Source organism: Mus caroli, chromosome 14 (assembly GCF_900094665.2).
Source record: "Mus caroli chromosome 14, CAROLI_EIJ_v1.1, whole genome shotgun sequence".
NCBI classification, from domain to species: Eukaryota; Metazoa; Chordata; class Mammalia; order Rodentia; family Muridae; genus Mus; species Mus caroli.
The window spans coordinates 65,650,793-65,674,377 of record NC_034583.1 but is presented as its reverse complement, the minus strand read 5'-3'; the positions used below and the strand labels follow the sequence as shown (position 1 = coordinate 65,674,377).

The 23,585-nt window shown below is 43.0% G+C and overlaps 1 protein-coding gene across 8 annotated transcripts in view; it reads left to right on the top strand.

Annotated features, from left to right (window-relative positions):
• Lrch1 (leucine rich repeats and calponin homology domain containing 1) overlaps positions 1 to 23,114 on the top strand; it is a 185,350-nt gene extending 162,236 nt beyond the window's left edge. For 3 of the 8 annotated variants that reach the window (XM_021181697.1, XM_021181695.1, XM_029468713.1), the window contains 2 exons: positions 2,339 to 2,416; positions 20,656 to 23,114. In XM_021181697.1, coding sequence (XP_021037356.1) covers positions 2,339 to 2,416; positions 20,656 to 20,766 — 189 coding nt within the window. In that variant the 3' untranslated portion in view covers positions 20,767 to 23,114. Of the gene's footprint in view, positions 1 to 2,338; positions 2,417 to 12,684; positions 15,488 to 20,655 lie in introns of those variants that run through there. The other 5 variants (XM_021181693.2, XM_029468714.1, XM_021181694.2 and 2 more) reach the window with 4 other exon arrangements.
• The last annotated feature ends 471 nt before the right edge of the window (positions 23,115 to 23,585 follow it).

Sequence of the window (23,585 nt, the reverse complement as noted above, 5' to 3'; positions counted from 1 at the left end):
CCTCCCTTCCTTCCTTCCTTCCTTCCTTCCTTCCTTCCTTCCTTCCTTCCTTCCTTCCTTCCGGCAGGGTTTCTCTATGTAGTCTTGGATGTCTTGAAATTTGCCATGTAGGCCAGACTGACCTTGAACTCAGAGAGATCTGCCTGCCTCTGCCTCCAGACTGCTGGGATTAAGAGTGTGTGCAAACACTGTCTGATTAGATTTGTATGTATTTTTTAAATTCTATTTGGGTGTGTGCACATAAGCACAGGTATATGAGGATGCAGAAGAGGACATTGGGTCCCCCAGAGTGGACTTGTAGGTCTTATGGGGTGCTAGGAATTGAACTTGTATCCTCTCTTAGCCACCAACCTTGTGTGAGCTGTACAGCAAACTGCCAATTCTTTTGCCCAGTGTACATGAGAGGTACTGTGTTCCCTGGCCTTCAAATGGAATGAATGTGCACTGTCACCTTGGAAAGTGTCAGGAGACAGTAAGAATTACAAACACTTACGGTTTTATTTATGTTCCAGGAAAACACCATCCTTTAAAAAAATAACTTCATTTTCAATAATTTTTGAATCATAAAATTCCAGGAAACAGTGCTTGTCAGGATAAAATAGCAGAAAAAGGTCTTCTTTTCCTGTTGTCTGCAGACAGCATCTTTCCGCCATTACCACGCATGTGTTCCATACATTTGTGCTTTTAATTGTGTTCTCCTATCCACCATGTAGTGATGTTTAAAATCCGTGAGAGCCTAAATTGTCTGTCATCAGATCCTTCCTGGACATAGTTTTTACTATTATGTTAAAGCTTCTAAATGACCAGAAATTATCCTGTGAGGTTCTTGAAGAGGTTTTGTTCTCTTGTCTCTCTCTGTCTCTGTCTCTGTCTCTCTCTCTCTCTCTGTGTGTGTGTGTGTGTGTGTGTGTATGTGTGTGTAGGCACACACTTGTTCTGTGGGTGTGCAGAGGTCAGAGGATATCATTAAGAAGTTAGTTGGTTCTCTTCTCCCATTTGTGTGGGTCCTGGACTTGAGCTCAGGTCGTCAGGCTTGGCAGTAGGTGCCTTTACCTGCTAAGCCATCCTGTCACCCTGCCCTCCACAGTCCCTGCTCTGACCCATGAGAATTTGGTTTCTCTCTATTTTCCCTCATTACAAACCTGTCACCAGTAAGAACTACTGTGTGTCCCACTGGACCCTCTTTCAGTTCCTTGTTTCCAGCTACACTAGAGTTGTGGGGCCCAAGGTCATATATTTTGGTTTCACTGTTGTGAGTTCAGCACCAGATGCAGCATGGGGAAGAACAGCCAGCCAGTACGGTTCTGAGTTCCATCAGTAGTGCTGAGGGTACCTGTCCTGACTGTGCGCTGGTCTTTCATTTCACGAGCCCCATAGTGAGGGGGTTTGTTTTTGCTTTTGGTAATGTGGATAGATAGGGTCATTGCTATTCTCAATGGACTGAAAATTATCCTTGGGGGATGGGGAAATTTTTTTTCTTCAGTTTTTCAGATTGTATTTCAGACTATAAGCAAAACACTGGCATCCCAATTGATCTAATTAATATGAGTTTCCATTTTTCGACCAATTGATTCGCTCTTACTTGGTCACTTCCTGCTATTAACATAATAAGTCTTTATTATTCCTATTATTTATCATCATCATCATCCCCATTATTAAACACAGTTTTTCCCTTGGAAAATTTGGGTCAGTCATACTTCTTGCTTTCCTCTTTAAGGAAAGTAATGGTGGCATATTAAAAAATTGGCAAAAGTGTTTAAAATTTACTATAGAAGAATTTTCCTGCATGAATCAAATGGACCTGTTACCCATCTACCCTTCCCAGGTCACTTGAAGTGAGGGTCTGTGCAGCAGTTGGAAGCTTTGGGTCAAATCTACAACTTTTAGTGCTTTTTGCCTTTTTGTTTGTGTCTTTCTAATTAAACTTTGTGTGTGTGTGTGTGTGTGTGTGTGTGTGTGTGTGTGTGTGTAGACGATTAGCCCCCTGGATTTTAACATTTGTTGTTGGAGAAAGGTGTTGTCTGTGGTATATTTTTAGGTGAACTGAAATGGCTTATCAAACTGTATCGTCACACAGAACTCTGAGTTTGTTTTTGTGTGCACTCACACAGATACTAGACATATAAGAAGAAATCCTAGCATACATATATGTTAGCATATCAACATCACATGCTTGTGTGTATTTAAAGTTATCTAGCTAGCATGCATATGGAAATGCCTGTGCATGCACATACCTCAAGAATATTAAGAATATAAAGGTTTTTTTGTCTCTAGCTGGCTGTTTCTAGATAGCCTTTTATCTTAATAATATGTTGCTTCTGTATGTTTCCCTTTTTAGCCTAAACTCAGCATGGCCAAGTGCAGGAGGAACGTGGAAAACTTCTTGGAAGCGTGCAGGAAACTTGGCGTTCCCGAGGTAACACCAGACTTAGTTCAAATGGCCACGTTTTGATAAAAAACGTCAGCCTAGCTGTTTGAACCATTGAATAGACATCTTTTTGTTTGTTTGTTTGTTTTGCATCTTTCTTTTTCAGTTTCAAGAGACACCTTCAAATAAATAACCTATATATATTTTTTAAACTGAAGTTGCTCTATTGCAGTTTAACTGAAGTGGCCTTACATATCTTTTCAATTCTAAGAAAAAAGGTGGAAAATCATTTAGTGTTAGGAAATGTGAAATTCCAAATTTGAAAGAAAAAGCTCTAACATCGGTGAATTACAGAGTAGCTAAGAGATGCAGGTCTTCCTTAGCCTCGGCTGCTTTGCAAAGTCCATTCATTGCTGGATTTCATTCCCAGTATTTTAAGATATGAATCAAACTAATGTTCATTAAAAATCCAGTGATTGTTATCATCAGTGATGAAGATGCATAGGCCTGTGTAGGGTGCTAACTACTGACATTTTCAGTTTTATCCTGTAGTCTACTCTCAGCCCATTTGGCAGTCCTCTGTAGCCTGCCTAATGATACAGTTTACCTTTACCCTGTCCCAGGCTCAGTCCCACTGGCCTCCTTGGATGGGTACTTGGAGCATTCAGAGACTTCCCTATTTAATTTAAGATAAAACGACTCCAGGATTTAGGCAGCAGCTGCACCAATTAACATGATCTTTGTCACAATGGTGAACAGAAATGAGAAGTTACGTTTCTTATGGCTTCTTTGTTTCCTTAATGATAAAGATAAAGTAACTTAAAAAGCAAACAGTTAAACAAACAAATAAAAAGCCAAAAAAAAAAAAAAAACCCTCTTCTGAGAGAATCACATTTCAAAGTATACTACACAGGCTATTAAAGTCCACCCAGCAGCCCTTTCTTCCTACCCACTCCCTATTTTCCTTTTTTCCCCCCTCCCTCTTATTTTAGCTTAGGGGACGGTTAGGAGGATTCCAGTGTTATCTGAGAAAAGGGAGAATATATTTAAAGTATTCTTACATCAAACTGTATCAATGAAGAGAAATTTACCAATTCTGTTTTTGAAAAACAAAACCTAATCTTTATATACTGGCCACAATGTCTTGGCGACCACTTCTGCTTTCAACTCTGTTCATCTGTGAGTCTGTCTTGTTTGTGTGTGTGTTTGAATATTGCACAAACATCTTGGTTTCAGATATTTCTGAAAATACAGCTTTTCTGATAATTTGATTCTACCGTGGGCTAGTGGGGGCTCCCACTGTGAATCAGAAACCCTTCAAGCCAATTTCATGTGGTAAATTACTTGTGTCTGCACTGGAAAGCCCTCATGAATTATGAAGGAGTGTCCTTGTCACTGTCATGACTGGCTTACCCTGGGAAAAATGGAATGTGAATGCCCTTACTCACTTCCTGTGAGAAAAAGAAGGAAGTAAGGGAAATTAGGTTACCATAAAAAGAGCAAAAAATCAGAATTTCTGAGTTATGCCCCTTCTGTTGTACTTCGAACAGTGTAGGTAACTTATAATTCTCAAGAAGGGTAAAAGCAAGTGAGTAACACAGAACCCTGCGTCCCAGTTGGCTATATACTTAGTTATTTTTAATGCAGTAAGTGGTTTTCAGCAAGGAAGGCATCATGCATGAGTGGAAAACCAGAACTCCCCGATTGGAAGGTAGTCCACAAGTCTTCCTGCTTGATTCACAACAGAACATTTTCATCTCACAAATATCTGAGGCAGTGTTTCCCTCCAGGGGATGACATGAAGCCCATCTGTTCTCTAAGATTGCATTAGTTCAGTTCCTTGGGAGAGTCACGGTTTGGAACTATAGCCTAAAGTCAGCGTAAACCGTCTTAAGTTTATCAGGTACTCAGGGACATGTGCAGGAGCTGAGCAGATTCAGTTAAACCATTGCATGCAAAGTCCATTGACAGGCTGGGAACAGTTTTTCAAGTTGTTCTTACTGTAATAGTTTCAGAAGTCTCCACCAGTACAGTCTTTGATATTTGCCCCGAAGTTGGGCAGTGAAATCTTTATGGATGGTTGAACAGTTGATCCTCAGAACCAAGTTGTGGGCTGTTGATTATTCAGGAAATATGTCTGTGTGGGGTATGGGAAGGCAGCCTTTCAACTCACTAGGTGAATAGTAAAGGGTGTGGCACGTTAAGCCCATCCCTGACAGTAGCCTGGGAAGAGTAGCTCTGGGCTGGCCCTCATGCACACATGGCTTCTTTGGTAGACTAGATTCCAAACTGTAGACATTATCAGGTAACAAAGCGGTACCCTGTGTGGGGCTAAGGCTACAGGTCGTATTTGCAGCTATCTTTGGTATCTGTGCAAGCATCACTTTAGTCTTGAGGACAATGCCTTATGGGCTCCTAGATCAGTCTCAGTAGAGTCTTTGTATCACCCAAGCATCTGAGTCTGGTGACGTCTTAGGCCCACAAAGCCATGTATACCTCTGAGCTTCCTTTGTTGTTTCTGGGTCAGCTTGGTCCTCCTACTCTCTGGTTTGCATGTACCAGGCTCCCTGCTAGCTATCATCCCACATTTTGGCTACTTTAGGAATATTACTGCTAGTCTCTCAGGTTGACAGGAGTCTTTGATCGATGAAGAATCAACCAACTATGTCATACAATAGATATTGCTGTGGCTCACTGAGAATGTTTTCACCCAGTTTAAAATAAGCTAGCCATGGCCTCAGGACTTGGTAGGAATGGTCTTTCTTTTAACGGGGTACCTGTTTAGAATGCTGGGAGAGTTGTATCTTGGGTCAGAAAGGTACTTTACTTTAGAAAGTTGGGATTCTGACCAGCTAGCAGTGGGTGTGGACGCATTGTCAGGCACTGGCTCTTCTTGCCTCGTTGGCAACCCAGTCATGTCAGAAGGATGCGAGGCCACAAGTTTTCATTCCCAATCCACACAGACAGGCCATTGGATGGACCTCAGTTTCTGCACCAAGTGGAGTTAAGAAGACATTGTGAATTACATTCAGAGGTTTTCTCCTTTTCAGCACCTTTTAGTAGTTGGACTTAAGTTTTGTAGTGAGTTTTTTTTTTTTTTTTTTTTTTTTTTAATATTTAGAAAAGCAGTCCTGTACCACACATGGTGTGAAGGGTCAGGAGGTTCCACAGATGTAATAACCGATCAGCGTTTTGTTATCGGGTGGGAAATTGAAACTATAGTTTTGTTTCTGCTTTTAGGAGAAATGAGTGTCTTATTTTCTTCGAGTTGGTCTCATTTGCCCCCAGATCAGTGACTTTAGTTATCACTTTAAATTCACATCACTAGTTCTCTGGAGCATGGAAAGGAGATTCTAGACATGATATTTATTTTCCTTCTGGAACCTCATTGGATATCTCTGTAGTTGGAGGAGGAAATGCGAGCTGGCAGGTGGATTATTTTGCTGATTTCTAAGTCCATGCTTTTGGAAGACCCTATCTACCATTTAAGTCAGCTCCTCTCTTTTTAAAGATTTGTTTTTCTCTTTAATTGTGAGTGTGTATGTGGGTCTGCTCGAAGGTTCCATGTATGTGAGTATAGTTGCCCTTTAAGGAGAGAAGAGGGTATCGGAACCCCTAGAGCTGGCAGTAAAGGCCAGCTCTCCATTCCCATCATTCTTTGCTAAGGCCCATACCCTTGCTCATCTGAGCATTCTTTCTCTGGTGTGTGCTTTGTTCTTGCCTCTGGTCAGTAGGTAGCCTTCCAACCTGTCTCCATGCATAGCTGAAAATAAATCATCTTAAAAGCAGCTTTTTGTTTTTATTTCATTTTAAATATAAGGACATTGTATTTTATTTCAGGTATATACATTTAGTGTTTTGTTTTTGTTTTTAGAAGATAGCTGGCCACCATTTTTTGTTGTTGTTGTTGGCAGAGACTTAAGCATAGAGGAAAGTTTTACAATAGAGACCCAATTTCTAATAACAGTCAAATTGCATATGTAGATAAATTAGCCAGACAATATTAGAGCTGCCCTCTAAATCCATAAGATCACTGGTTATTGTATATTTGGAGAGATCTAGAAATCCTCCTATCTGTCTCTTCATCCCAACAGACTGTATGTACCTGGTCAGTGAGGTTGGACCTTACAGTTTTAGAATGATTATTCATTCTGTGATATTATACCGTTCTGTGATATTTTCAATAGTAATATAAGCATGTTGGTTTTTGAAGTTAGATTACATTTTAGTAAGCACATTACCATTTTCTAAGTAGAACGTCTATCTGGATATGATTAACTCTTAGAATGTAGACTCTGCGGCAGGAGTCGTGTCCCAGCAGAGTTTTCGGTGCTGTGATAAACACTGTGACCAAAAGCATCCTGGGGAGGAAGGGGTTTGTTCCATCCTACCGCTCCCAGTATTATTTTCATCGATGCTTCATAACTGTAATGTTGCTACTGCTCTGAATCATAGTGTAAATACCTGTGTTTTCCAGGGGTCTTAGGTGACTCCTATGAAAAGGTTGTTTGACCCCAAAGGGGTTATGACCCACAGGTTGAGAACCACTGCTGTGAAGGAACACTGCTTACTGGCTTGCTCAGCCTCTTCTCTACTATGTCACAGGCCCATGTCTCCAAGGATAATAACATTCACAGTGGACTGGTCCCCAATATATCAATCAACGGTCAAGAAAATGCCCCACAGACATGCCTACAGACATCCGCACAGACACACCCACAGGCAAGTCAGATGGCGGCAATTCCTCCATTGAAGTTCCTTCTGCCCAAGTAGACTTAGAAGCCACCCTAAGTCCACCCATGTCACCTGGACACAGAAGCATGTGACCTTCCCTCGTCCCTCAAATCTCATGCTAATATCACAGGATAAAACATAGAACAACTTTAAAACTCCCACAATCTTTAAAAATTTCAACACTTAGTGACCGGCATGGTGGTACATGCATTTAATCCCAGCACTTGGCAGCCAGAAGCCTGCATATGTTTGAGTTTGGTCTGTATAACAAGTTCCAGGCCTGCCAGGGCTATATACATTGATCCCGTCTCAAAACAAAACAAAAACCCCAAACTAAAGTAACAGCAAAATAAAACAAAACAAAATTTACTTTAAAAGTGAAAAAAAAATACAAAGTCCTTTACCGGTGGGGTCTTGTAAAATCTGAAGTAAGTTATATGCATTTTTTTAAAGGGAAAACTGGGGCACAGTTACAATAAGGTCAATGAACAAACCCCAAAATCTATCACTACTGAAGTAGTGTCCAATATGGGACTCACCTATGATCTTCTGGTCTCCAAGGCTCAGCAGCCACACTTCTCTGGCTCTGCCCTTTATGGTGCATACAGTCTGTCCTGGGCTCAGGGTGGCTTCATTCCACACTTGCCACTGTCCTTGTCAGTCATCTTGTGGTCCCCGCACCTCTGATATCCCAGGGTTTCCACTACAGCTGAGGTTGCACCTTCGCTAGTAGCCTCTCATGATGCCAGGCCTCAACTTCTTTCCGTGATTCCTTCAATCTTAGAGTTGTCACTGCCACTGAGGCTACATGATCACCCAGGGACTCTTCTGGTCTCTTCAGGGAGACCCTGCCCCTGCTGCACAGTGTCAACCCTCAGCCGCTCTCCATGACACCTTCATGCCTTCAAAACCAGGACCATACAGGAGATCCTTTCACATCATTTACCAAGTTCTGCTGCCAAACTGGTGTGCAGCCTTGGCCCCTGGATTGCACCACAGTTTCCGTGTGCTGACCCTGAGCCAGCACTTCCCAGAAGACCTCCCGACTGCAGTGAAGTCAATCACAGATGAGTCCTCAATCCCAGCTGACTAGCATCCGTTGTCCTAGTAAAGCACATCTTTTACTTCAGTAAGACTAGGATCTTGTTGATCGCAGCTGATGAGACACCACAGATTCTTAATTTGAAATACCACAGGACCAGCCCTGCTAGTCTTTGAGGGAATCCCAGACTTCCTTCTGCATCATCCTTCAGGCTTCCATCATCAACAAAGTTCTTAGCTTCATCTTCCACGTCCCCACAGTAGGTTATTGAGCTCTGAGCACTCAGTGGCTTTTCTAGCCAAAGCTTCAAAACCCTCTACCTTCCTCCCTCAAAACAACCCAGTGTATATAATCCTCATGGTTAGGGCAGTCACTCACAGCCATCCTTCTCTCTCTGATACCAGTTTCTGTCCTAGTTTCCTTTCTGCTGCTGCAATAAACGCTGTTGGATTGCTATGAAGAGGCACCATGACCAAGGCAACTCTTACAAGGGAAAGCATTTATTTGGGCTCACTTACAGTTTCAGAGATTTAGTGCATCACGGTGGAGAACATGATAGCATTCAGACAAGCAGGGCGCTAGAGAAGTAGTTGAGAGCTGCAATCCTGATCTGCAGGCACAGAAAGGGACAGAGACAGAGAAACAGATTGACAGCGACAACTGACCAGTACGATATTTTGTCATATTAGAGAGAGTCCTTCACAGCCACGGCAGTGCAGAAAGTCTTTGCCAACAGCTCAGCAGACAGATGTTAATAGCCAGACTATGGAGAGAACTCGACCAACAATAGAACGCTAAAGGAGTAAGAAGTTCCATGAAGGAGTAGGCAAGGGAGTGGAGGAGGAGGTCGTTCTCACAGGTACAGGTGGCTAGCAGATACCTGGAAGGGACTTTTAAAACAAAAACATCACTGTCAGAATAGCCATCATTAAGAAAAGAGCCAAATGAGCAAAGACTCCAGTGAGGGTGGAAATGGCGGTGCGAGTCAGGATGGCAGCTCCTCAGAAGCCTGGAAAATGTCCTTGTGACCCAGCTATGCTGTTCCTGGGTACGCACTTGAAGGAATCCAGGCCAACATTCCACAGAGATCCCCATACACCAGTGGGAGCACCAGCATTCCACAGAGATACCCGTACACCAGTGGGGGCACTGTAGGCTCCAGTAGGCAAGCTTGGGGTCAGCCTAGGCACCCATCAGAGACAGTCGTGGAGGAAAATGTGAAGCATCTGCACCATGCTCTTTGCCTTCAGTGACAGAGTAGAACAATTTGATGTTGTTGTACAGGAAAATGGATGGAACTGGTGGTTGTCATTTCATAAATAAGCCAGACTCAGAGTGACAGATACATGCTGCTTCCTGTACACAGAATCTGGATGATGATGATGATGATGATGGTAAATGTGGAAGTAGATGGGGCAGGCAATTTGGGTAGAAGAAGGGGACTAGCTGGAAGAGTAAATATGACCAAAGTCCATATTACACACACACACACATCATATCACATTACATTATATCACATCACATCACATCACATCATATCACATAAGCTAACATATAGTAAAAGAACACTCAGGAATAATTTAGCTGGTGGTGCTGGCTCAGGAGGCAGAGGCAGGCAGAGAGCTCTGTGGTTTCCAGACCTGTCTAGTATATATAGTGAGTTCCAGGCTAGCCTACGATCCACAGTAAGACCCTGCCTCAAAGGAAAAAAGATATCACTTTTTTTTTTTTAAGACGGGCAGACATCCAGATTGTCTATGACAACTAGGCCTTCTGCCAGATCTGTCTCTCTTCTGTGAGGGAGCCCATCCTGTTTGGAGAGTCTGAGTCAATCCTTGCTAGCAATTTCAGTCACACACTTGTGTTTAATCTAAGCTTATTTCTTAGGCTCTGCTGGTTATGATTTTTTTCCTCCCTCCTATAGTGGAAAATTAAATCAACATTTGACTCAAAGGAGTTCTGAGTGAATTAACTGTTTTGCAAATGTTTTCAGTCATTATGAGTATTTTGTTAAAAAAAAAAAAAAAAAAAGAGGGTGTGTAGCCTCTGCAAATCTCCTGCTTTAGCGTTTTCTGATTTAATTCTCAAAGATAAAAAAGTATTATAACCCCAGAATTTCCTATTTAATGCTAGTTTGGGGAAAGTACAACAGGTCAGGAAAACTCCAGTTCTCTCAGGGATTTCCTTCATGGTTAACATCACTTTGAGGGCTGGAGCTACAGGCTGTTGGATACATGCTGTGGGACTGAGTTAGAGACCAGGTCTTAGATGGCCGCAGCAGCCCACCACGTTCCACAGTCATGTGCCTCAAAACCAGACTTAGTCCTGATTTTTTTTTTCTTCCTTAGAGATTATAATTTAACTTATATGACCGTAATCTGAGACTCTGGGTTTATCTGCTTTAATTAAGCCTAGCTTCTATGACATAGTAGGATTGTTTCTTCAATGGAAGGGACGGTCTGAGCCCTTCACTTCCCCAGAAGTAGACTTCTGAGAGTGCCCACCTCACCTGAAGAAAGACCCCCCAAACTGCAAGGCGGTCTGAGCCCTGCAGAGATACTACAGAGCTGACTGCTGGTGTTCCTTGGCGTTCTTGCTTGGCTTTTGTTTTGTTTTGTTTTGTTGACAGTCTTGTTACATATCCCTGGCTGGCCCCTACATAAGTCAGTGTCACCACCCTTGGCAAAGTGGCTTGCTTCTGCCATGGAAATAGCCCGAGAAAGTCACATTTCAGTCTGTGTTTATGTCTCTTATGTCTGCTTTTCTTAGACTTGACTGGTCAAGCACAGCATTGTTCTAGAACGTTCTTCCTGCAGTAGAAACCTTCTCTGTGGGAAGGAGCTATTACCCATCTATTAATCCTTGGCCAGCATCTGGTCCCCAGTAAGATCCAGGTGACTTGTGGCTGTTTTAATTCTTGGGTGGTCTCTTGAACAGTGGTATCTTGGTTCTCTGAGATCTACTGTGAAAATGTGTGAGATTGGCTAGATTTAACATGATTTGTTAATCTTAAAATATCTCTTGTTGGTGCTGGAGAGATGGTCTATTGGTTAAGAGCACTAACTGCTCTTTAGGAGAGCCTGAGTTCTGTTCCCAGAACCCAAGCCACTAACTTCTACTCCAGGGCATCTGCTACCCTCTTCTGGTGTGTGTGTGTGTGTGTGTGTGTGTGTGTGTGTGTGTGTGTGTGTGTGTGTGTGTATGTATGTATGTATGTATGTACGCGAGAGAGAGAGAGAGAGAGAGAGAGAGAGAAAGAGAGAGAGAGAGAGAGAGAGCTTGCACATATAAATCTTTAAATTATCTTTTGTTAAGAGTACCTCTACCATCATAAAGGATTTCCGTTATCATCACCCACCTGGTATTTTACCTGAGGGTATCAGGCTGAACCCAGGGGATACCGGCAACATGAGCCCTTAGACTCAGAGTAGCCTTTCATTTGAGATTGCTGTACTTAACAAGGAAGCTACAATAAAAAGCTAATACCCCAGCAAGGTATTTAAAGTATATATACATATAATATGCATTTTAAATGCTTTGCTCACTTGGAAATTATATTTGTGAAATATGTCATAGATATTGTCAATCTGTAAGTTGAAAGCAAAATACAACGTATCTTTCTTCCTGGCAGATCAGTTATAATTCCTGTTCATTTTGAGCTCCATGACTTAAAATCCTGGTTCAGACCTGGCAGTAGTACATACCTTTAATCCCAGTTCTCAAGGCAGAGGCAGGCAGATCTCTGTGAGTTCAAGGCCAGCTTGGTCTACATAGTAAGTTCCAGGCCACCTCCTGGTTTGCAAACTCAGCGCATATGGAAGCTGAATCCTGATAGCAGCAGGCTGTGAGGGCTGCCCAGAAATCTCAACAGCCAATTATGACACATAAATTCCACATAAGTGGAGATAAAACACGGGAGCAGAGGTATCCCTCTGTCTTTGAAGAGTCGTGAAGGGATTTAGATAATAACCTATTATGTGCCAGGCTTTCCTACTGCACATCTCAGAGGCCTCCTTTAGACTCTTCTGTTATATAATCCCAGGGCCCCGAAGGCCAAGTTTTGGAGGCTCTTGAATTTGAAGCCATTCTGAGCTATACCATGAAACCCTGACTCCAGAAGAAAAAGAAAAGAAAAGAGGATTGGAGATGCAACTTTAGATTTTGTATTTTTTCCCTTAATAACATTTAAGCTCTAGGTGTGATGAATGAAAAGCTCACACTTTTGTGCCACTGATGTGCACATAATGCCACTTGGAGCACATAGTGCCACTTGAATATTAAGACTGTTCCCATTCAAGAGCAGTGTGCACATTGCACAGCCTGCGGTGGTGGGGTGTGATGGTGGATGGAGGTTCCCGTCCAGTTTACATAGGGCTCACTGGGGACTCTCCTTTTGTCGCGGACTTAAGAACGTGAAGTAAGGGCTGGCTCCTGCTATTTGCTAGTAAGCAGAAATGTGTGTGCTTCTTTCCGGTGCTGCCTCCGTGTGGTGTTAATTGTGTGCACTCTCTTTCTGTTCTAATGGCTGCCCTCGGATTAGGCCGACCTGTGCTCTCCGTATGACATCCTGCAGTTGGATTTTCGTCACATTCGAAAGACTGTTGACACTCTGCTGGCCCTCGGGGAGAAACCCCCACAATCAACTTCTGCCCTCCGCTCCAGGGACCTTATAGGCTTCTGTCTTATCCATGTTCTCCTTATAGTACTGGTCTATCTCGCTTACCGCTGGAATGCTCTGTCTGCCTAACTCCTGCATGCGCATCCAAACGCTCTGCTCTGGCATCCTGCTCCAGCCCAGCTCCTCCCTCCATTGGAGCCTTTGCCTTGCAGACTCTCCCATCCCTGTCATCTCTTCAGTTAGCTGTCGAGTTTTGAAATTGAACATTTTTAAGCCAGATTTTTCCTGAAGCACAAACTTTGTAGAATACAGTTCCCCCTGGGTAATTTCTTGCATTTAACTGAAAAGCGACAGTGACAGCAAAGCCTGTCAGTCCCATACCTCATACTCCTTCACACTCGTGGTGTGGGCAGCGATGCTCCTGTAGGTCCTGCTCTCTCCCATGAGCCTCTGCTCTGTGCAGGAGGTAAGGAGAACCAGGACAGGAACAGGGTGGGGTTAGCATACAGGAGTCTTGATACTTGATTCTGGTCCTAATTCAGGACTGGCAGTTGATCTGTAGAGGGGTTGCCTTGCAGAAAAAAGCCAGCATTTGGGCTCAGTCTAATTCATAAAAATCTCTAGTGATACCATGGCTGACCAAGCTGAGAAGTCGTATCTGGAGAATGACTGCTTTGCTGGCTGGTTAGTTGGAGTCCTCCCTGTTTGCTGCAAGGGGCTTGTGAAGGGCACCCAGGAGGATTGCAGCCAATGTCCACCAGAGCATGCCCTCTGTGCCCTCTGCAGGCCTAATGTGGGGAAGTGCCTTCCTGTTAGAGCGCCACCTGGTGGATCTGCTTAGCCCGCTTTTCCTTTTTATTAGGTGGTGTTCTGAAGCTGAGAAAAGGGTTTTATAGAAGGGATTTCTATTTTTGCATAATGTGATGGGGTCGCTTTACTTTCTTGGTATATTGAATAACTGCAGATCCAGAATGTGATGCATTTGACTATTCAGTTTTAAATAAATCTATGGGTCCTGGAACATTCTTAGCACCAGGGGCCTTGGGTTACTATAGCAGCAGACGGTAAGATCGCTCTTATTTTAGATGAATGTTTTTCCCCATTTACTTTGAATGTCCATTTGGCCTTTGATTTTTAGTAATATTAATGATCCAACTGTTTATTTTTAAAGTCTGTTTTTAAAGGCTTGCTTATCAGCCTCCCAGCTTTTGGGGCAAAGTGATTCTTTTTGTGATTAAAGGAAGAAATATTAGACTCTAATAATGTTGGCCCATATCTTGCTGAGTCTCGGGAAGCCTCTTTACAATGTGAGAAGGCCCTGCTGCAAGCTCCAGCCACATTTTCGGCTTCCTTTTATATCCTTCTTGCCGAACGCTGCTTCTCGTGTTGGGAAGGTGGTGGCGTTAATGCTGTCAAGATAAATGTCTAGTTTGCTGAGATACGAATGTTCCTCAGATATGGCTGCTATGAAGATTATCATATTTTTCTGAACATATTCATGAGAACAGGGGAGATGAGATTCTGAAACGCCTCCATACTTGAAGAGTTATATTTATAGAATCTTTGCTGCTAAATCAGATATGATTTAAAAAACAAAAAACAAAGAACAGAAAGCATTCTTTATGCCGTAAGATGTTAGATTGTCTGAGCCTCTTCCTCCCAGCATTGTGTTGATGGTGAATACAGGGTACGTGATGTGAGTTGTGTCTGAATAGCCACAGAGTTATGAGTCGTCTTTGGTGCTATCTTGTACTTTTCTGTAACAATAAAATCCCTTTGTACAGTGTCTGGTGACCACCCTGAGCCGTAAATTGCTTAATAAACACAATTGGGTGATTAATCCAAGCTTTTTTTTTTTTTCTTGGCCTGTTGGTGCATTTATTCCTGGGTGCCCAAAATGGTTCTTGGCATTTCTACCCAGCTCTGCCATGCATGGGGACTTTCTTTCAGTGTTTGCCATAGTTTGTTTCCATCTTCTTTATGGTGGGCAAAAAGTGAATTGAGAAAACGTACTGGTTTGCTGGTTCAAGGAAAAAAAAATAGCATCAATAAACATCAAGTGAGTAAAACAGTCCCATGAGATTAGATTGATCTTCAATGATAGCTTCCCGAATATTTCTCCCCTGGCATCCCAGGGATGCCCTGGCTACGCTTTTCATCTTCCATGTCCTTAATTTACATGGGATGTGCTGCTCTCCCTGGGGGTTGCTGTGCGATAGTTTTTCATTATGTCGTATGGTCACTCCCAGAGCATAATCGACTCAACGCTTCCGGCACCACTTCGAGTGGGTCATTTTGCTTATTGTAAGCAAGCCGTTAATTTCTGGTTGGCACACTGGGCCTCTCTGTGGTGCTCCTCCGCAGTTCCAGACAGCAGCTCCCGGGCTTATGGGATACCGGCCATTGCTGCACAGCTGGGGACACCTGACTAATCTTCCTTCAGGGACTCAGTTGTGTGATTTGTCCCGCACACCAGGGCCCCATCTTCTCTTAAGAAAGAGTGTTCTTAAAGTGTTTCCTTCAAATACGTCATCAAGAGAAGCAGCTGTTTACATTTCCGTTTTGCAGTAGCCATTTGCGAGGTATCCCTTCTGCTCCTGCAATGGGTAGAAAATGTTCCATGTAGGATGAGAATTTCCAAAATGTATATGACCGTCAATTTTCATGGCTCCTTAAGGAATTCAGGCCCAAACCACTTCATTGTCCTTAACACTACAAAAGGGGGACCAGTAAAAAAAAAAAAAAAAAAAAGAAAGAAAAAGAAAAAAGAAAAGAAAAAAAATCCTTATTGAATCCCAAGCAGTAGGGTTTTAAATGCACTTAGTATCACAATGCTATTTGTATTGTTTAGTTGGTGGGTTATCTTCTGAATTCACATCAGTCCCAGTATGAGTTAAAATTTTAGGAGTCTGAGGCAGGCAGGTAGTGTTTATAGTTTAGGTAAAAACGTTTGGGTGCTGAGAAGTGCGCCCAGGGCTTTGGCTTTGTGTCTCCATCTCCTGAAGAATAATTTAATATAATCATCTTTCACGGGCTTTGGTTTTAAAGGCTAGGTTTGAGACTTCAAAAATTACCTTTCAACAGGCAACCCTTTGGGTAGGGGGTCCGTGCAATCTACTTTCCTTCCTACCCTTGGCTTTTCCAGCAGTATTGTTCATTCTTGGTCCATTCAGTTATTCCTCATGTATTGAATGTGCGCTGTGTACTGGCCCTATTGGGAGGTTCTGCACATAAAATAGTGTTCAAGATCCAGGTCCCCATCCTCCGAAAGTTTGTAGTCCAGACCAGGTGTCAGCATACTTTATGATTTTTAGGATGATGGTCTCTGTTGCAACTAACCAGTTTGTCATTAAAGCACGGATGCCACCATACAGGATATATGAACCAGGGAGCTGGTCTGAGTGCCAATAAAACTTTATTCACACAGAATAGAGTAAGAATTGGACTGGCTTGATGGTCCTAGTTTGTAGACCCTCAACCAAATGGCTTCTTAGAAAGCAAAGAGTTTTTCCCTGAGAAGGGCCTGAGATGGGTCAATTACAGAATTCTGTGAAACCCATAGAAAGAGGGCGTGGCATTCATGAGGGTCCATGCAGATCCCCGAAGCAGTAATGTTGGCACTAAGATTAGAGAGATGTGTAAGCTAGGTGTGAGTGGCAAGGCAGTGGAAGGAAGGGTGTGCGTGGGTAATGTGTTCTACGCAGGGAAGGGGTTGGCAAATGGCCTGGCTGCGATATGAAGAATAGTGGGAGGTGTAGCAGGAGATTGACCCTGGGGACAGAGCTAGACCTTTGCATTCATATGCATTAAGATAACACACAGCTAAGCTCCACACAGTTCAGTCACAGAATATTTTATTTAAAAAAAAAAAAAAAGGCTGAACCAAGGGAAATGAGCTGGTGTGAAGGACTTTGTTGTAGACCGGTGGCTGGCCTAGAAGTAGGGAAGGCTCCATATAACCATCATAAAAAGTTTCAGGGAGAGGAGAGCCCGTGTGGCAAGCAGTCCAGCCTTTCCCCCTACAGTTAGCATTATTTTTCTATGGCTGGCCTGTCTTTCCTAATCCTATTTGCTGTGGCTCAGGAGAGTGTCGGTGGGAGAGCCTAATGGAACCCACCACTGGGGAAGTAACCGAAAGCATCTACTCTGGAAAGCATTCAGTGTTATTGATAAGCAGGGTAATATTTATGATTTCATCGTGTTTAAAAAAAAATAACAGCACAGGATTCCTGTAGATATACTGCAAGTCCTCTGTCACATTTTCAACAAGTCCTCTGATATCCTGCGACAGCTTTAGTTCTCCTGAGGTGGCATCTGACCTGCTTGGCTCTTGGAAGCCCTTGCTCTTCTGTGCTGTTTATGGCCCCAATGCAAACCCACAGCAACTCCAGTCCCATCCAACTTCCGAGCCTGCTTTGGGGAGATGCTGGGACACAATTGTTGTGATGGAAAGTGGCTACTGTCCATAAGTCGGTGTCCCCTGCTCCCCATTTCTCCAGGATCTCTGTGTTCAACCTTTCAAACAGCAGAGTTGTAGATCCATTCCAGGCCTGTTGCGGAATGCCCGTGACTGTTTTATCTTTATAGGGCTTCTGGCCTTCTAGGCTAGTTTTCTTAGATGACGCCAAGCCTTCAACATGAGCTGAGGCCATCTCTGGATGGGCGTGGGTGGAAAGAGAAAGGAAGGCTTGAGGGGTATGTTTGTGTTTGTGTTTGTTGGTGATCCCTGACTTAGTGATAGTCAATTAGGATTTTCCATCCTTAAGATGGTGCCCTTCTGAAAAACCACTTTTTTTTTTCTCTTTCAGGATAGGACTCAATAAACTGCATGAGCTATTGAGCACTGTATAGAATATATATTTTATATAAGTATAGAATAAGATTTGTGTTAGACAGTTTTCCCCAATGGTGGGCTAATTTAAGTATCCTGAGCATGTGTGTGGTAGATGCTGGGCTAGGCTATGATGTAAGTTAGGTTGAGAATCAAATGTCTTGCCACAGCCTTAGGCAAAGCTATTGTGAAACTTACTTACCAACTGAGATAGCATCCTGGAGCTAAGGCAGGCTTCAGACTCCTGATCCTCTGGACTCCACCTCCTGCATTCTGGATTGCAAGCATACCCTACCGCCTTTCTGTTCACGGAGTGATTGCTCAGAATTCTGGTTGAGTTTGTATCACACAAAAAGTTTTGTAGCTTGATGCAAATACACCTTTTTGCAGACATTTTTTTGGTTTTCTTTTCATTAGGTATTTTTATTTTTCACTGTTCACATGGACACCTCACATCTTTCAGTTTACAATGTTTTTATCTTTTCTTTGTCGTTTGTAAATGCTTCTTTACTGGCCTAGAGAGGTGGCTCAGTGGGTAAGATTGCTCTTACAGACATGGGTCAGATCACATTCTCCAGTAATGTAGATCCGGGGAATCCAACACCCTCTGGCATCCATGCACATGCACACATATGTAGCACATATAAATCCATGCGTGCATACATACACATAATAAGTGAAGATTTCTTTAAGTACTTACTGGTTTAGAAAATTCCTCCAAACCTATTTGTTAAAGAAAATATTAAATATCTTTTTACTCAAAGCCATTTAGAGTTTTTTTAAAAATTTTTAAAAATAATTTTAGCATATGATACAAAATATTGACTGACTGACTCTCTTCTAAAATAATACCAGATACCAGAAGCTTATCTGTATTAAGTGTTTATAATTTCCTACTGGGTCAGAGCTAAAGTTGGGTGCTGGGGCAATTAAAAAGAATAGGGAGGACCTGCTCCTGCCCCTTTAACTAGCTGTGATAGAGTAACAACAGAGCCAAGAGATGTCCTGACCAGTGTAGATGGTGGCAGAAAAGGATGGGACTGTCATCCTGTTACAGATGCCCCTTGCCATGCCCCCTGGGTCACCATCCCTCCAACCTGGCTCATGACTCCCTCTCAACTTCAGCCTCTACCCTTTCAACGTGGACATTTGGCCGTAGACTGACCAGCAGTGTAAACTTACGTGGTTACCTAACACATGCCAGAGCAGGTCATCCTGGTGACTTTTCCTAGAAGCATGAAGGCATGGTAAAAGTATGTTGCCCTGTGTGGCCCTTTCCTGAGGCCTGGGACGAAGCCTTTCTTATTCAGTAAAGGTGTGTGAATGAGAAGGTGTGTGTGTGTGGGGGGGGAGAGACAGAGAGAGAGAGAGACAGAGAGAGAGAGACAGAGACAGAGAAGATGGAGACACTCTGGCCCTTTTGGGAATGTGCAACACCTTTCTGGAGATAGCACGGCATGCCTTTGAAGGTGTTTTGCTCACAGTGCCTGTGTCTATGGAGATTTGTGGGAAATCTGTGGCCAGACATTGGCAGGAAGGTCTGACTCTTCAAGTTACACAAAAGGAAGCCATCTTGTTCTCAGGTCTTAGCTTGATGCTGACGAACACCCCCCCCCCCAACAGCACTCAGTGCAGATCCCATGTAAACTCTGTTCGGCTTTCTAAAGAAACTCCCTTGTGAGGGATGACATGCAGGGACCTAGAGGACATTGTTAAGTTAAACAAGCCAGGTACAGGAAAACAAATACTACATGATCTCACTTATAGGGTGACTGAGAGAAAGAAGAGAGAGGAGGAGGAGGGGAAGAAGGAGAGAGAGGGATAGGAGGGAGGGGGAGGGAGGGAGGGGAGAGTATGGCCACAGACAAGGACCAAGTGACAAAGGTGGAAATGTCTTTTGATGTTATTTTGTAACCTCCGTGTGGCGTAGGAAAGATGGTTCACACAAAGGGGCTCAGGGTCATTTTCCCCGAGCGGCATGTGTTAGGCATTTCCCATGGTTGCGAGTAGAACATGAGAAAGAAGTGTACCCTGTATGTCTCTGCCCGTTTTATGAAAGAATCTTAAAAGAGAAATTGTTGGGAGCTGTGCTAAGGTGCCTTATATAGAGGCTGGAGAGAGAGAGCTTGGTGCCTAAGAGCATGCACCTCTGTAGCAGAGGGACCCAAATTCAGTTCCTCTCACCACATCAAGGCCTGTGACTCCACAGCTGCCTGTGACTCCAGCTCCTCTTCTGGCCTCCATAGACAACCGTACTCGGATGCACAAACTACCACGCAGACACATGGACACGCACAGGTTAAAAATGGAAACACAAACAAAAACTGTGGGCAGCTAGAGAGGTAGTTTGGTGGTTAAGAGCACTTAACTATCATTGTAGAGCCAACCAACGTGGTGGCTTACAACTCTGTAACTCCAGCTTTGGGATATTCACTGCCTCTTCAGACCTGTAGGCACCATGCCTATGATGGTAGACATACATTCAGCCAAAACACCCCTGCTCATAAAATAAAGTGTTTTTTTTTAAAGACCCTTAAAAATAAAAGACTTCTTACATAAGGACTGTGCCTAAACCACAAGGAGAGCAGTCACCCAGCACACACACACTTGGGGAATTCAGAATGTAAAATGAATTAAACCAAGGCTGGCCGTCATTATCACCATCGGTAGTCTGTGTAAGTGAGTATCCGGGCTCCTTTAAAACAAGAGAGGTTATTTGCAATGTTGCTCACCAAGGATGGAAAATACTATTTTCTTGGGGTGTGGGTTTGACTCCGTGTCCCTCAGTTCTGTAGTGAAAAGCTTCTTACATGTTTAGAGCGAATACAGATTTGGATGCTATTAAGGACCTTTCTGGAACAACCTGCCCACGTGAGAAGTCATATTCTTTGCCCACCCAGGAAAGGCTTCAGCAATGGTGTGGCATCAGGGGAAGAAGCCCAGGCTGAGGGAAGCAAGCAGCACAATGGTGCACAACCGAACTCCCATCAGTGATGTAGCAAGGGTTTACCATCAACGGGCCCATTGTCGGAAAGCTGATCGTCTCTTCTTCTTCCTCCTAGGAAAAGCTCTGCCTGCCTCATCACATCCTTGAAGAGAAAGGCCTGGTCAAAGTGGGCATGACTGTTCAAGCACTGTTGGATGTCACCGTCACAAAAGCTCTATTCACATGAGACCAAGCCCTTTCCTCTGGGTGGGCTCAGACTCTTCCCAGAGCAGGGACTCTGGACTCTGCTCCTGGCACCTGTACCTGTTCCCCAACTCACCTCCCTGCCAGGTCCCGGAGGAGGAACTGCACTGGCATGGTTTCAGCCTAAGGGAGGACTCAGGACCTTTTAGAGTTGGCCTGCGGGTTTCAGGTTGGGCAGGTGTTACCTGACAGCGGGTAAGGGAGCTGGTGGAGAGCTGAGTAGCAGCACACCATTGCCTTTCAATCCCCTTCATCCCTTCCACACTCACCAACCGCCATTACCAAATGCCAAGCACAACCGTTTCACAGTGAGTCGCGTGCGTCTGTTTTATCAAAACCAAACTCCTTGCAGAACCAGTAGGGGAGGGGGATGCAATCAGGTTTATTTTTTTTTTGCCACCAAAATTTTTCAAGATGTTTCTTGAGACCATTGCCTTTCTGAAAAACTATTTTCAACATACAAAAATATTTATATAAATATTATTTATTAGCGAGTCGTTATTCATCCTTTGGATGCAAATTGTAAATTAGGAAACTATTTTATTACTGCTTTTTTGTGGTTAAACAATTTATTTTAATATTATAAATACTGAGTTATTTTTGAGCCTCTTTGGCATGTAGGAGTTCCGGGTCTTGGTGTGCATTCTGTGGTGAATATGATTCAGGAAAGAAAAATTAAGCAAGAAACACGTGCTTCTGTGGCAGACAGAGAGAGCTGTTTTCTGAGAGGTGTTATCCACCTTTTGGTTTGTGGAACATCGTTCTTATTTATATTTCTGCATTCCATCCAGTTTCCTACATTCCAGCAGCCCTCTTGTCCCCCAATATAATAAACTGACTGAAATCAAGAGAGCACCCCAAAGTTATTTGTAAATAGTTAATGTGGAAAAAAAAGACATATTAAACTTGAAGATAAAATGTGAAGTTTTTTTTTCTGGATTCATGTTTCTTTTGCTATGCACAAAACATTCACATTTTAACACAGAGAAGTGGGAAGCGTTCAGATATGTCTTGAAGTATAATTTTTGCACTGTACTTTGTGTCATTGAGGAGCATCTAGGACCAGAGGTAGATGTTGAAGAAAGGGATGAAAAAATGGAGCTGGTTGAAGTTGACCATCAAGCTACAAGGGCTGTTAAGAGCTCAAGTCAGGAAACCAACATGGACGTACAACTGCTGGTGTTCAAAGAACAAGAGATGCCAAAATGTAGACATACTCGTTTTTATTATTATCAAGCTGGTGAATTATTTTAAGAGTCTGGACTTGGAAGGGTCATGGTGTCTGGTAGGAAACTTGGGAAGTATGCAGCTCACAGGGCAGGGCCCCTGGTAGGCAGCTATGTGCACAGTGAGGCAGACTGAGAGAGGGTTAAGTAAGTGGAGTGTGTGAGCAGCTAGTAGGGGGCAGGGGCAAGCACATTAGGACCAGCAGGGAGCCAGCCCAAGAAAGGAGCACACCCCATCCTGTCAGTGGGTGAGCTTCCTTCAAGGAAGGCTTCATAGGACAATGCAGGGGCAGTCACACCCACACACACTCACCCTGTAGGTGTGGACAGATACCCCAGTCGTTCATCTGTCAAGTTTGGGAATGCTGACTGCACTTTGACCCCTGTACAAAGCCATTAGCAGTTTCTAGAGCATCAGTAGCCATGATGGGGGGACCATCAAGGTGGATACAAAAGACCTCAGGAGGGATGAGTGTAGTCAACACACACCGACACTGCCTCAGGGCATGGCAGATGGGTTCTGAGTGTGGGACTTCAGATTGGCAGCTAGTGATACTTCCTATCATGTGTACTGTGCACTTTAACATAAATATATTTGAATATTTTTCTGTACTGCACAAATGCCTGTTTTGTCAGATGGCGTAGCAGTGTAAAGATGAGAGGGTTTTTAACAGAGTATATTCAGCGGAAGCAGAAGTCAGAGGTTATCTACACAAGGATTTAGAGTGATGTTCTAGAATGTTGTACCTTCAGGGCTTTGCACCCCAGGGTCCTGAAGTATATTTTTACATGTATCTTTGACAACATGAAGCTCAGTAACCATTATTTTTGGATATTTTTTCAAAATTAAAATATTTCTTTTGATATTAATTTCCAGTATTTTCATGAAATTGGCTGTATCATACAAACGGCTTCAATATTTTGTAAAATGTTTTTTTATGCAGATCTTATATGATAAGATGTCTTCAAGATTCCTGTACACTATGTCTATATGTGCAATGAAATGTGCATGGCTGGCTGATAGTATGATAAGTAGACAGAATGTATATAATGCAAACCCTTTTATTATTTAACAGCCATTAAAATTTTAAACTTATACCAACCACCTTTGGATTGATTGACTTATCAGCCTGATGCTAATGTTGATTGAACACACACACACACACACACACACACACACACACACACACACACGGTGCTGAAATAGATCACAGTAATCGTATATTGTGAATATTCATGAATACCACTGTGTATATAATGTTTATGTATGTGCAAGCTCTGTTGTAATTTCTATTTCAGTAGTTACTGTTAGAATATTACTAAATGATGCATAAATTAAAATTCCATCATATATATGAAAAATAATCTGCAGTACTGACTATAGTTGTAGGAGGTCTTTGAATGGCTGCTAGGTTTAGGATAAAACAGCATGGGGGGGGGATATGCATATCCATGCCTTCTCTCCCCCTAGAATTATACATTTTCCCCCCTAAACTAAAATTTAAACTTGTCTACAAAAAGCAAAAGAAAATTTGCTAAGATAAGGTTGGGAGTGAGGCTTCCCTCCGCTCTTGGC